The 15,272-nt window shown below is 43.5% G+C and overlaps 1 protein-coding gene across 1 annotated transcript; it reads left to right on the top strand.

Moving 5' to 3' along the window:
* Positions 1 to 3,070: 3,070 nt before the first annotated feature.
* Positions 3,071 to 13,165, top strand: TMIGD2 (transmembrane and immunoglobulin domain containing 2). The gene is made up of 5 exons (XM_007488910.2): positions 3,071 to 3,171; positions 7,317 to 7,667; positions 11,711 to 11,755; positions 12,200 to 12,298; positions 12,566 to 13,165. Exons 1-5 carry the CDS (start codon positions 3,126 to 3,128, stop codon positions 12,814 to 12,816), a joined length of 792 nt encoding a protein of 263 aa, XP_007488972.1. The 5' UTR covers positions 3,071 to 3,125; the 3' UTR covers positions 12,817 to 13,165.
* The last annotated feature ends 2,107 nt before the right edge of the window (positions 13,166 to 15,272 follow it).

Here is a 15,272-nt window from a genome sequence, read left to right as displayed (position 1 = left end):
TAAGAGACTGATGGTAAAAACCGCTATCTTCCTTCATGTGGTGTCTTCTTTCACAACATGATGAATATGCAGATATGTATTGCAAGATAGCACATGTATAACTTCTATAATATTGCTTGCAGCCATGGGGAGGGAGAGAATTTGCAAAATGTCTGAAAATGAATGTCAGTTGGGAGGAAAAGATGATCTAAATGAATGAATGAATGAATGAGTGAAAATAAATGAAAAAGTAAAAATAAAAGAATTCCAGGCTTAGATGATCTCTGAGGTTCCTTCCAGGACTGAGATTCTGATTTGCCAGAAGAGCAGAAATGGGACTGGTTTGAAGCAAAGGGTACTTTATGGCCAAAGGTACAGGAGTAGTCTGGGGCAGAATGGAGTCAAGACTGGCTCTGGAAGCTACAGACTTGGCTTTAAATTTCAATCGGGCTTGGAAAGGGTGGGCAAGCTGCTTTCCCTCTTCAGCTTTCAGGTGCCTCATCTGGAAAATGAAAGCTGTTTTTTAAGGCAGGGCCCTTCCCAGCTGAGTTCTAAGACCTTCTAAAGTCCTGGGTTGGGGTAGGGCTGCCAGTTCTTTGAAGCTTCTCAGGAGACAGACCCCACTGCAGCAGCTGCTGGTAAAACGAGGTCAATCTGTGGTTGTGGCTCATCTGAGCTTGTGAAGCTATAACTTAATATGGTAGCCTCTGCCCCCAAATCTTCCCACCACTGCCGGTCACAGGGTCTCATGTTCTGTTGTTAAACTCGTGCTGTTGGATCTTGATCACTACCTTTATACTACAGGGAAAAGACCCCTTGAACTCTGATCTGGAAGCGTGGAGACCTGGATCCCAATTTCCCTTCTGTCCAAATTCACAGGATTATTGTGAGGAGTAAATGAGAAACAACATGTAAAGGGGGTTGAAAACCTTAAAAGATTTATATAGTTTCCCAAAAGTCTTAGTACAGTTTTAAATTTAAAACTTACAATAATTTTTTTTTACTTGATACAATTTTTAACACCCTTCCTTACCTCTCCAAGATGGCAGGTAATATGATATAGGTTTTACAAAATGTGTTATCATACAATGTATATTTCCATAACCATTAATCATGTTGTAAAAGAAGACACATCACTTATCCTAGAGAAAGATTCACGGAGGAAATAAATGAAGAATGTATGCTTTGATCTGCATTCAGTTCCTTCTATGGCAGTGGGTAGCCTTTTTTTGTCATGAATGCCTTGGACTTGTCTTGAGACCTTGCCTTGCTGATAATAGTTAAGTCATTTGCAGTTGATGATCATACATTATTGCTGTTACTGTGTCCCAGGTCTCCTGGTTCTGCTCACTTCACTTTGCATCAGTTCATGTAAGGCTTTGTGATCATCTTCTTTGAGTATAAAACCCCCATTTTAATGTTAGCTAATGCATTTTACTATGAGTTCTTGAGAGTAGGAATTGGTGGGGGGGACGGATTTTCTTTATATCTCCCAGACTTAATACACTACCTGTAACTTCTTTGTTGTTATTCAGTTGTGTTTGACTCTTCACAAACCCACAAACCAGAGCATGCTAATACTATCCATGGGGGTTTTCTTGGCAAAGATACTAAAGTGGTTGACCATTTCCTTCTCCAGTGGACTGAGACAGACACAGGTTAAAGTGACTTGCTTAGTAAGTGCCTGAAGCTGGAACTGAACTCTTATCTTTCTGACTGGAAACTCAGAACTCTATCCATTGAGCCACGTAGCTGCTGCTCAATCTGACTGACTGACTGACCCTTACTACCTATCTGATTATGAGCAAACCACTTGAACCTCTTTAAATCTGAGTTTGTAAGATGTAGATGATTATACAATAATAAATATCTCTCAGGGTTATAGTGAGGATCAGTCAATCAATAAACATTTACTAAGCACCTACTATGTGCCAGGCACTATGCTAAGCACTGGGGATAAAAATACAAATAAAAACAAAGACAATTCCTGCCCTCAAGGAATTTATAATCTAATTTTTGCTGTTGTTCAGTTGTATTCTACTCCTTCTGACCCCATTTGGGTTTTTTGTTTGTTTGTTTTTTGCAAAGCTACCATATTCTTCTGTAGCTCATTTTACAGATGAGGAGGCTGAACATGGTTGAGTGACTTGTCTAAAGCTGGCTTTGAATTCAGGTCTTCCTGGCTCCATCCACTGTGTCACCTAACTACTCCTATCATCTAATGGGGCAAGACAACATACAAAAGGAAACTGAAAAGGAGAAGGTGGGGGGAAAGAGCAAAGGACTCACCCAAGGATATGATGGAAAGTTCTAGAATCCTAAAGCAGTGTAACTGTTAGGAGAAAGATTGTGCCAAGTCTCCTCTTTGAAATAGAGGCTCCTGGAGTCCATGGCCCTACCTTTCAGTCAGAAGATCCAATCAGGGCCAGAGGGTACCAATGAGTACAAGCAGAATCCATTTTGCAGTTTAATTTGATTTCCCAATGGTGAGTTTCCTGGGGAAAGAAGGCATGATGGAGAGGTGCAAATATGTCTGAAGCAATGTGGCCACATAGGATCAAATGTCAAAACGGGAAATGCACTAAAGAAATGCTGTTTACTTTTATGTTTATTTTTTAATCCTTACCTTCTGTCTTGAAATCAATCCTGCGTATTGGTTCCAAGGCAGAAGAGAGGTAAGGGCTAGTCAATGGGGGTTAAGTGACTTGCCCAGGGTCACCCAGCTAGGATGTGTCTGAGGCCAAATTTGAGCCCAGGACCTTCTGTCTTTCAATCCACTGAGCCGCTTAACTTCCCTTACCCCCACTAACAGTCTTGAGAAATGTTTCTCAAGTGAACTGGAGATACTTCAAACTTAGGACTTAAAGAGGGTCCCCAAAATCAGGGCTTAGAATCCTGGAGTCTCTCCCTACCCAGTTTCTCAAGCATTGAGGGAAAGGGGAGGAGAGGGAGGCAGATATTGTGGCAGGAAATAGCATGTGTCAGATTGGCCATAGCTAAAGCCTGATTGGGGTTGAAGGAGGGGTGTAGGAGGTGGGGGTTAGGGGGAGGAATGGAGCTACCCTTAGAAAACCATTAGGCTCTACAGACAGAAAGGCAGAGTGGAGCTGCCTGAAGATAGGAAGGAGCCGGAGTGGGAAGAAGTGATGGAATATCCCCTTATAGACCTTTTCCTCCTGATGCTGTCTGGGGGTGAGTACCCAAGTGCAAGGCCCCAGCCTTGTACCCTGCATCATCAAATGAGACCATGACCCTCTAGTGTCCTATGATAGTTGAGGCTCTTGTCCTCTCGGACCATAGGGGTCTCAAAGGCTCTTAAAGGAACTTTAGTTTCTCTTGCTCTTCTGCTAACATTTATCTCTGAGGAGTGTACCAAGTTCTTAGCTAATATTCCACTCTTTAAATTTATTGGGACAATGAGTATTTCAGACTCTTACTAGGGATGAAGAAGCTACTGAACCATGGAACATAGAACAGTAATGCTGGAAGGAAGGACTCTTAGAACATAGAAACAGAATGTCAAAAATAGAAAAGAAAGGAAGGGACTTTATAGTGTCAGAGCAGAAAGAATTTTGAACATACGTGTCAAATCTTAGAAGGACCTTAGAGCGTAGCACATCAAATGGAGAAAGACCTTAGAATATAAAATGCTGGGAGAGCCTTTAGGGATCAAAGAAAGTGCTATTAATGCCCGTGACCAGAAGTCAGGAGATATGAGTTCTAGTCCCAGCTCTGCCTCTCAGTCACTATGTAAGTTTGGCCAAGGATTTTCCATCATAGGACTCAGTTTCTCAATCTAGAAAATGAGGAGAATAATCTTTATCCTCGGAGCTATGGGGGAGACAAAAGAAAGAGACCTAGATCTTGCCTTCAAGGAGTCTCCAGGCTGGTTGATGAAACAAGAATTAAACAGCAAACTATGGAGTCAGTATAGTGGCTCAGTGGATTGAGAATTAGCCCTAGAGACCGAGGATCCTGGGTTCAGATCTTACTTTAGAGGCTTCTTAGCTGTGTGACCCTGGGCAAGCTACTTAATTAACCCCCACTGCCTAATCCTTACTATTCTTCTGCCTTAGAACCAATATTGATTGGTTGGAAGATAAAAGTTGTTCGAAATAAAACAAAACAATTAATTCTGTTTTCCAATAAAGCACCCAGTAGAGGTAGGAGTTAAGTTGTTGATAAGGAAGGTATACTCCTAGTGAATGATTGAATGCCTGCGTGTGCTGTAAGGGCTGCAGGAGCTCAAAGGAGAAAGGGGTCACCTGGGCTCAAAAATTGACCTCCTAAGTACAGGATCTGTTTTCACTTCAGTTTATTTACGTTTTTTCTTTTGAGGTTTGGGTTTTATTTGAGTTTTCTCTTATAACAATGACCAATACAGAGGTAGGTTTTGCGTGATAACACATGTATAACCCAGCTAAAACTTCAGAACATCTACATGGAAAATTGTTATAAAAATGTTAGAAATCAGCACAGGATCTGGGGCATGAGGCTTTGCAACAATACGTATGAAGAGGTGTTCAGGGGCTTGGTGGGTTAGTGAGCTATAGACTCAATATGAATCAACAGAGGCCTTTGAAGACAGTTTTGAAGTGTGGAAGACAGACTACAAAGGGCTGAGGAGACAGTGGGGTTTTGTAGGCATTGGGTGTACACAACTTCTCCCCAGAGGATAGATATGAAAATAGTGAGTGGAAGGTACAGAGAGGCAAGTACAGGCTCCATGTAAGAAAAAAACTTCTAAAATTAAGAGCTGTCTACCAGCAGAATGGTTTACCTTGGGAAAAGGTAGGCTCTCCCTCATCAGAAATCTCTAGGAAGAGGGGAGCTGGGTGCCTCAGTGTATGGAGAGCCAGTCCTAGAGACAGAGGTCCTGGGTTCAAATCAGGCCTCAGATACTTCCTAGCTGACTGACCCTGGGCAAGTCATTTAACACCCATTGCCTAGCCCTTACCACTCTTCTACCTTGAAACAAATACGTAGTATTGATTCCAAGGTCAGGGTTTTTTGTTTGTTTTTTTTTAAGAAATCTCTAGGAAAAGTTTGGATGATTCATCATCAGTAATGTTAGGCAGCTAGATAGTAAGTACAGGTAGAGCATAGGACTGGGAGTCAGGAGGACCTGAGTTCAATACTTGCCTCAAACACTCTCTTCTAGCAGTATAATTTTGGGCAAGTCATGGCACCGATTTCCTTATCTGTAATATACAGATGGAGAAAATTAGCACCGACCTCCAGGGCTGTTGTGAAAATCAAATGAGTTAACATATGTGAAAAGCTTTGCAAAACTTCAAATGTTATTACGTTTCAGAGGTATGGGTTAGACTAGCTGGTCATGGAGGCACCTTACAATTCCGACATCTTGTAATGACAATTTCAAGAAGTTAATGGCAGTCCTAGGCTCCTTTGAGAGAGGCATTGTAGACAGAAAAAAGAAGGGGGTGGTCCTACTATCCTCTGCCTGCCCTAGGAAAATCACATCTGGGCCACCAAGTTCAGTCCTGGGAAAGATATTTTAGGAAGGACATTGACACAATGGAGAGCATCCGTTGGATGCTAGAATATTGGATATTGGAATGGGAAAGGCATCTGAAGCCAAGTCCAAAGGAAGATCTGTTCAAAGAAGATGGACGGTAAACGCCTAGAGAGTAGAAGACCCAGAAATGACTCCAATTATCTTAAGGACTGTCTTCTCATGGAGGGATTAGACTGATTTTACTTGGCCCCAAATGGGAGAACTAGGAGCAAGAGTTGGAACTCAGAGGGGCAGATTGGAGTTTAGTATAAAGAAACTTGAACCATCAAATTTTCCAAAGCTGTAAGACAGTAATCATAATGCAGAGCGAGAGGAGCAGAACCAGGAGAACATTGTACACAGAGACTAATACACTGTGGTATAATCGAACGTAATGGACGTCTCCATTAGTGGCGGTGTAATGTCCCTGAACAACTTGCAGGGATCCAGGAGAAAAAAACACCATTCATAAGGAAAGGATAAACTATGGGAGTGGAAACGCCGAGAAAAAGCAACTGCCTGAATACAGAGGTTGAGGGGACATGACAGAGGATAGACTCTAAATGAACACTCTAATGCAAATACTATCAACAAAGCAATGGGTTCAAATCAAGAAAACATCTAATGCCCAGTGGACTTACACGTTGGCTATGGGGGGTGGGGGGGGGGGAGGAAAAGAAAATTATCTATGTCTTTAACGAATAATGCTTGGAAATGATCAAATAAAATATATTTTAAAAAAAAGACAGTAATCATAATAATTGGCTTTTATATCATGCTCAAAAGTTTATGAAATTACAAAAGAAATATTAACTCATTTGATCCTCACAACAACCCTGAGCTACATATTTATATATATATATATATATATGATCCATATATAATAGATAGCTATATATAGTTTATAGTTGAGGAAACCTGAAGCAGATGGAGCTTAAACAATTTGTCCAGGGTCACACAGCCTGTAGGTATCGGAGAACTCAGATCTTCCTGACTTCAGGGCTGGCGCTCTGTCCACCGTCCCACCTGGCTGCCATAGGTGTTGCTATAATGAAGGCAGAATGGTATAGTGATAAGACTGATGGACTAGGAGTTAGGTGAGATCTGGGCTCTCGCATTAGTTGTATGACCACGGAAAAATCCCTTAACCTCTCCAACCATCAACCATTTCATCTGTAATATGGGAATAATAAGCTCTATGGTCTTTACCTCATAGAAATAAATGAGGTAATATACATATTTACATATTATGTAATATATAAATAATATAAAATTATATAAAATATATAAAAATATAAATATAAATATATAAACATATTAAAAGATATAGAAAATATATAACACTCCTTTATCAGACTGAATGCCTATAGAAATGTCAGTTATATTTATAAGGTAATCATAGGTTCATGGATTAAGAGCTAGAAGGAACCTTAGAAGCCATTAAGGCCAATTCCCCACCCACCCCCACCCATTTACAGATGAGGAAAATGAGGCTGGAAAGAGGTTAAATGACTTGCCCAGCTGAGTGTCTGAGGCAGAATTTGAACTCAGGTCTTCCTAACTCCAAGTAAAGCATTCTAAAACATTGTGCCACCTCGGTGTTACAATGAGATGCTATTTGCATCCAGGAGAGCTTTGTTAGGGATGCCACAGAAGGGATTCTTGCTTGGGTTTAAGTCTGAGTTAGCCCACAAGGTTCCTGAAGTCCCTTGAGTCACTCAGATTCTGTGGTCAGGGAAGGTCTGAATCTTGACCTCTTGACCTGCTGATGCCTGTCTCCCCACCATCAGTACTGACCTTTTTTCTTTCTCCAATCCAGTGCTTGCAAGAGGGACTAATTATACAGTGCAGCAGGAGTATCAAACCCTGAGGGTATCTGAGGGTGGCAAGGTGAACATGACCTGCAAAGTCATCTGGGCCAAGTGGGAGCAAGTCCGAGTAGAGTGGAAGAAGGATGAAGGGGTATTGTGCCAGTCTGCACCCATCAAGCGAGAATCCAGCAGGGTTCTATGTGGGTCTAGAGACCTGTTGTTCTGGATCCCGGAAAATATTGTCATCCTGAGTCTGGATCGTGTGACTCCTAATGATAGTGGGTGCTATGAGTGCCACATGAAGAAGGAAATCCCACTACTTGAGGAAACGAATAAGACTACATGTCTCCAAGTCTCAGGTATGGGGGAGGAAGCAGGAGGGAAGGGGAGAAGAAGAATACAGGGTCTTCTTGGCAATCCAGTGGTAATCATGGCTTAGATGTCCTTGTCATTCAACTGTTCCTCCATGATGCTAGACTCTGAAATTCCTCTCCTGCCTTTCCTTCCATCCCTCCTTTCTTCAGAACTAGTCTTCATCTTACCATTATCTCCCTATCCATCTTTGCTCTGACCTTCCTTTCCTCCCTTCATAGTCTCATCTCTGTCATTAGCCAAAGTAACTGCTCTCTGTCCTTGATTGAGTTCCACGCCATCTTTTTCTATCCCCACTTATCCTTGTTGTTGTTGTTCAGACATTTCAGTTGTGTCCAACTCTTCATGACCCCATTTGGGATTTTCCTAGCAAAGATACTGAAGTGATTTGCCATTTCCTTCTCCAGCTGATTTTACAGATGAGGAAACTGAGGCTAACAGGATAAAGTGACTTGCCCAAGGTCAAACAGCTAGTGTCTTATTTGGATTTGAACTCAGGTTTTCCTGATGTCTGATTGTCATTCTATTGTCTGAACCACCTCGCCGCTCCCTCTTCCACCTTGCCAGACCTCAACTTTGAGCTGCCCTACACATGCCATCAACCATCTCTGCTGCCAAATCTTATTAATTCAATCCACAGATGTGCTGGAGGCAGCTTGGTCTGGCTCCAGAGAGCTGTTTTTTTTTTAGTGTGAGCACTTCTGCTTCAGATATTGGCAAATAGATCAGTGCTTGATTTATTTTTTTTAACGATCGTCTGGATTCTAAAAAGTGATGGAGAGGGGCAGCTAGGTGGCACAGGAGATTGCAGGAGAGCTTGGGTTTAAATCTGACTTTAGCCACTTCCTAGCTATGTGACTCTGGGCAAGTCATTTAATCTCCCCCTCCAATTGCCTACCCCTTTCTGCTCATCTGTCTTAGAATTGATACTAAGACAGAAGATAAGGGTTTATAAAATAAAAAATGATGGAGAAAATATTAGAAGTGCTGACTAAATTTGAAAGGGTGCCACGTGTACTCTTTTGGGGGAGGGGGAAAGCCAATTGTTAAACATTTACCAGCACACCCCAGGTTCTAGCTTCACTGCATCTTTTATCTCTTCACTCACAGGCCACACCAACTCTCACCTAAACTATCTTAATAATTTCCCAATTGACCCCTTGGCTTCTAGTCTCTTTCCTCTTTTTTTTTTTTATTAAAATTTATTTGTTTGTTACATTAAAATATTCAGTTAACTTCCTCCCTCTCATCCTCCCATTAGAGAAGGCATTATTGATAAAAAGATATATATGTAAATATAAAACTATGTCTTACCTATTTCTATTTATCAGTTCTTTCTCAAAAAGTGGACATACACAAGTTATTCTTCAAAGAATATTTCTCTTGCTGTATATAATATTCTCTTGGTTTTGCTAGTTTTACTCTTCATAACTTCATGTAATTCTTTCCATGTTTTTATTTATTTTTTTTTTACCCATCTCAGATGTCAGTTCAGGGGCAGATAGTGGATTGACAGCCAAGCCTAGGGAAGAGGTCCTGGGTCCAAATTTGGCCTCAGACCCTTCCTAGCCCTATGATGCTGGGCAAGTCACTTAACCCCCATTGCCTAGCCCTTACTACTCTTCTTCTGCCTTGGAGCCAATACACAGTATTCTAAGATGGAAGGTAAGAGGTTAAAAAAAAAAAAGGACATGTAGGTTCCTTTCCTTTATTCCTGATCACCTTAGGAAATAAACCTAATGGGCTAAAATAGCCTGTGGTTTTAGGTATAACTGGCCTCTCCCCACTCAAAATTTTTCAGTTGTTCCCTATTGCCTCTTTTTATGTTTTAATTGAAATTATTTATTTAATTAATTAATTTAGAATATTTTTCCATGGTTACACAATTCATGTTCTTTCCCTCCCCTCTTACTTCCCCTCCCTCCATAGCCAACTCGCAATTCCACTGGGTTTTACATGTATCATTGATCAAGACCTATTTCCATATTATTGACAATTTATTGCCTCTTTTTAAAGATATATTGATTGATTTAGAATATTTTTCCATGGTTACATGATTCATGTTCTCTCCCTCCCCCTTCTGAGAGCTGATAAGCACTCCCACTGGGTTATACATATATTATTGCTCATTATTGCCTCGAATAAAATCCAAGCCCTCCACAGTCTAATTCCACCCTATCTTCCCGGATTTCTTTCATATTCCTCCCCTGCATGGATGCCATGTTCTAGCCAAATTGGACTCGTAGCTCCTGTCCAGATCTGGCTGACATTCAGTGTCCTCTCCATGGCTCTGTGTCCTTGAATAGGTTATTCCCCTGAAGATGCCTAGAATGCTCTTCCCCCTCCTTGTATCTCAGAATCCTTCTCTTCCTCAAGATTCCATTTCGCTGTCACTTCTGAAAAGGCTTTCTTGGATTCCTCCAATTCTTCGCACTTTCTCCCTCTTCAGATGACCTTTTATTCCCTAATCTGGATGCACATTGTGTCCTCTCCCCATCTGCCCCATAGAATGTAAGCAAGCCCTTGAGAGGAGAAATTCTTTTGATTGACATTTGTATCTTTCGTCCTTAGTCTGGAATTCAAAACCTTCATTTTCCTGAAGGGAGTATGGGTCCTTGGGAGACTCAGGAGCCTTTCCCACCTACCATGTCTGACTTTGCACTTATCTCCATCTCTCTTGTAGCTTAGCTATCCAGAGCCAACTTTCTCCATGCTTAGATTGGAAGCTTCCTAGGAGTAGGGTATATGTTCTACCTCTCTCGATGTCTCTAGCATTGGGATCTAGCCCAGAAGTTTAATCAATGTTCGTCGATGTAGTGAATGAACAGGAAGGGACCTTAAAGAAGCTGAGTACAACACTCTTATTTGGGAGATGAGGAAACAGAGGTCCAGAGATAGGAAGTGACTTGTTTAAGGTCCCATGAGATTAGTGCCAAGGCCAAGCCTAAGAACTAGAGCATCCAAGATTCTTTCTACTAAGGAAAAATGGTATCTGCCTTCTCCTTTCTCATCCTTAGACTTCTGGCTGATTTTGGCTGATTTCCCAGTCATCTCCTCCCACGTGCCACCCCCATCTCCCATTAATGGCTCTCACAGCCTCTGGCCTGGCCATAAAGGACACCCTGTGATGTCCCCAGATTTTCCATGTGCCAGCCCATGACACCCGCCTACAGATAACCCAGCTCTCTGAAGCTGGATCTGCTGGAATAGTGCCAACCTGTGCCACCCACATCCTACCCTGTTTTTATTCTGCCAGGAGGGGCCAATTACCAATTACCAATTACCAGTTTCCATTCTGCTAGGAGGGGCCAATTACCAATTAGCAGAGACATAGGAGGCAGTGTTGGCTCTGGCTTGGCCCCTGGGCAAGGACCCAACATTGACAGCTGCTGTACCCCCTCCCAGCTACACTGGGGGGAAGGGAAATGTATGTCAGGGGTGCCTTCCCCCATTCCCTGGAGAAGCATTCCTGGAAAAATTGTAGGGTTTGGAGATTCAATCCTGAGCTCTCCACACACACTTTGGATGGCTGGACATACCAGGACTCCCTCCAGGCTGAAATCACTTCCCAACTTGGATCTATGGGGGCATATTTCTTACTAGGTATGGGTATGGGAATGGAGAATGTAGTGGAGGACCCAGTAACACCATCACCATTTTAGGAAATTATGCATGCCACCCCCTCCCCAAAGGGTTATGGGACTCTGAAATCTCAGGGGCCTCAGTGACCACTGAGGCATGGGGAAGAGGAGAAACAAAACTGCTAAAAAACTCAGAATCCCTCCAGAGAAGGGAGGTCAAAGGCATCATGGGAAACTCAGTAATAAAGACCCTGAGTGGCCAATTCTTTCCTGTTTTAGCTGCTGAAATTTCTGCTTTAATTCAGTTTGCCATTCAACTTTTTTCTGTGCCCAGAATACAAATTCCATTTTCCCATTGATGTCTTTTCTGTTCATCTCTTCAACTGCCTTAGTGGCATCTTCATGTTTCTCAAAACCTACAAAACCAACACCATTGAATTTTCCCTCAGGGTCAGGAGATTTCTCCAAGTCGGACTGGATCAATGGCTATCTAGGTAAGGGGTAATCCCCACCTCAATGTCTCCCTTTCTCCAGACTGTCCCTTCTCCCTCTCATATAAGCTATATTAATTAGCTTGGCTGGCATCATCATTATACATTCCCAGAGGAGACCATAGAACAGAAACTGTGAGAGCTGGAAGGACCCTTGGAGCATAGAGTGTCAGGAGTGGGAAGGGACTTAGAACATGGGATATTAGAGCTAGGAGAAGAGGGACCCCAGATCATTTTTACAGATGAGGAAACTGAACCTGGGGAGGAAGAAGGATCATTTGCCTAAGTGAGTGAGAGGCAAGGGTGGAGGGTTTAAATCCAGGTCTCTTATTTCCCAACCCATGGCTCTTCCCTCTGTTCCTCTGTTGACCCCCCCCCCCTTCACAAATGATGTCTCCAGTGCCTTTCTGTGGAATCTCCCATCATTTCCTCCCATCTCTTCTCTAGGTCTCCTCTTGTGGTTACTGGTGGCATGTGTCATGGTGGGATCTGGGGCTGTGCTGGGAATAAAGATCTGCCGATTCCTTAGGAGGAGTAGAGAGTCTGGTATGTAGTCCCCTGGTACCAGGACAACCCCTAGGGCACATGGTCTCCCCCTCCTTGGACTCCCCCGTTCTAGAGTCCTGGCCTGGCCCCATAGCTGCCTCTCAGTATGAGAGTGCAAGAACACTAGGAAACTGTGTTCTTTAGCCCCTGGTGGAGAAAAGAGGGAAGACATGAAGACATGCAAACCTGATCAACAACTCCCTCTCTGGATTGAATGATGCCCCCTAATTCTCTTTCCCAAAGACATTCTCCCATTTTTCTCTCCAGTGCATCACTTTTATGGCAACGTTCTCTATTACCACCAGAAGAGTAAGGAGGCCAAGCCAGGAAAGAACAAGACTTTGGCATGCCCAGTGGAGAGGGAGAGAGGGGAGAGCATCTACTCCACTAGTTTCCCCAAGCCCTCACCCCGTTTGGCCCAGGCCCCTGTAATCCTCCCAGTCCACCCCAGGATGCATCCTGCTACTTCTAGGCCAATAAAAACAGCTTATTTCCCCCCAACCCCTCACTTAAGCTAGGATTTTCCTGCCCAACCCAGTTGCATGTGTGTGTGTGTGCACACACACACATGCACACATGCACATGCACTCCTGTCCTGAAAGCAAGAAAGTAAGGGCTAAGGTTTTCCAGGATCTGGGGGATTGGCTCTTCAGTCAAGTAGTAAAGGATCCAATGCCTAAAGATGACCCAGAACTGCATTTTTTGGAGATGAACAACTTGAATATCTGTTTTGCTTGACTACACACAATTGTTTCAAGGGGTTTGTTTTTCTTTTTCTTTTAAATTGGGAGTGGGAGAGTGGAGAAAATAAATGCTTGTTGAGTGAAAAATGAAATGAAATTGAAACAAACAAATAAACAAAATGACTTGGAGCCTTTAGAACTCCCTTCTTAGAACCCCTCTCCTAGGGGCCCATGTTGGCGAACCTATGGCACATCTGCCAGAGGGAGCTACTCTTGTACATTCTCCACCTCACTTGAGAACATTCTCTGGTCCCTCTGTCCAGCAGCCCAATGGGAGCACTTCCTCCCTCTCCTGCCTGGGTAAGGGAGTGACTCACATGTGTGAGCATTGCAGTTTGGGTACTTGGTCTCTAAAAGGTTTGCCAACACTGTCTTAAGGTACTATCTAGGATATTACTAGATCTTGTTGCCCCCTTTCTTCACCTCCGTAGAGCTTAGCATTAAGAAACTCAGGTACCCTATTTGATGAGGCCAGGGAGGTGTGTAGATTGTAAGGCACCAGGGCACCTGAGAAGGAAAAGTGAAGAGGTGGAGCTTGAAACTGAAAATGGAGGGGTTGGAATTAAGTGGACTTAGATCTGAGGAAACTAGGATCTGGGCAACTTGGGTGGAGGAGACTAGGAGCTGGAATTTGGGGATATTAGGAAATATGTGAAAGGGTGCCTTAGATCTTGGGAGCTGTCTGGAGAAACTAAAATTGAGGGGTAAAAGTAATGCTGATGTGAGACTGAGATCTGTGGGCTGGTATTCATGAGATTAATCTGAAAAAAAATCTATGATTTGGAGGAAGCTAAATTCTGGATGGCTGAGATTGAGTGAGACTTGAGGCTGAGGGTAAATTCAAGGGGTACAGTGGAATAAGAGGTAGAGAGACTGAAGAAAGGAGGCAGGATTTTTAAAAAAGGAAGTCTGAGATCTTGGTTGTATTGGAGGAAGTATGGGATCTGGGGAAATGAGACCTTGAGATTGGGATGGAGGAAAGACTGAAGTGTCTGGTGGGTCACTTCTCACATTCCTCAAGGAGTAATCCATCCCTAGGAATAGCTGAGTGGGTTGGGGAGATGCAGGAATAAGTGACCTGAGGATCTTCCTGACATTGGGAGATCAGAGACCCAATCCTCAAGAGACTTAAGCACTGACCTGCCCACTCCATTCCCCACTCCCCACATGCACACACATTGGGCTTCATGTAGCCCCATCAAGAGAAGCTCTAGGATTGAGGCCTGCCTGGTATCCCCAGCCTGCATCCCAGGATCAGAATACTAAGGATTTTTTCTAGACTTGGCCTGCAGCCCAGAGCTCCCATCCCATGTATGCAGCACGAACACACACACACATGCACTGTTAGCCTCATAACCCCTTCCCTTGGAGCACAGATGGAGGAAGAGAGAAGGGTTGGGGGGCAAGGGCAGGTGGCCAGAATAACCCACTTCTACCTACCCCATTTCTGCCTACAATTTGGTCTGAAGACTCCCATGGGATGGGGCTCCTTCTGCCTCTAGCCTCTGCCTATCACCTTGAAGTGTCACCAGCTGAGAGCAATCCTCCCCTTCCTGTTTCCATGGAGACAGATGTCCTCGCTGATGCTGTGCAGAGACACAGTCATACATGAAGGTTGGCAGAGCCTAGGAAACCTGAAGGGCACTAAGGAGGAGCAGACCAATGGCCTGAGGAAGGTGAATAGGTTCCAGGGACCCTCCACCAACTCTAGGTCTTTCCACCCACAGTCTTGATGACTTCCCTTCTCCCCACCCCCAACCTATGGACCCCAAGTTCTAGTCTTGGTTTTTTGATCTCTAGCTCCTGTATGACATTGGAAAAATTCCTTCTCTTTCCTTGATCTCAGTTTCTCTATCTGTAAAATGAGAGAACTGGACTGAAAGATCTCCATGGACTTCCCTTTGCTTAATATTCGATACTCCCTATTTCTAAAATAAAATGATCTCTTTAGTATTTCTATTTTACAAATGAGGATATTGGGGCAAGAAGAAGGCAGGGCAGAGACTCGCCCAGTCACACAGCAAGACAAGGGCAGAGCTGAAACTGTAACCCAGGTCTCTGCCCTCCCAGTCAGCAACGTCCTTGCAGCAGACACGTGGGTCTTCCATCCCCCAAACAGTAGTGAAAAGTGGGATACCTCCCCCATAATGGTTGGGAGATTAAGGCAGCAGGGGCTGAGCCATACTTATCCCAACTTGGCCAGACAGATCTGTGCTACCCTCTTACCCCTC

Source organism: Monodelphis domestica, chromosome 3, assembly GCF_027887165.1.
Source record: "Monodelphis domestica isolate mMonDom1 chromosome 3, mMonDom1.pri, whole genome shotgun sequence".
Lineage (NCBI taxonomy): Eukaryota > Metazoa > Chordata > Mammalia > Didelphimorphia > Didelphidae > Monodelphis > Monodelphis domestica.
This window is presented reverse-complemented; position numbering and strand designations above follow the sequence as displayed.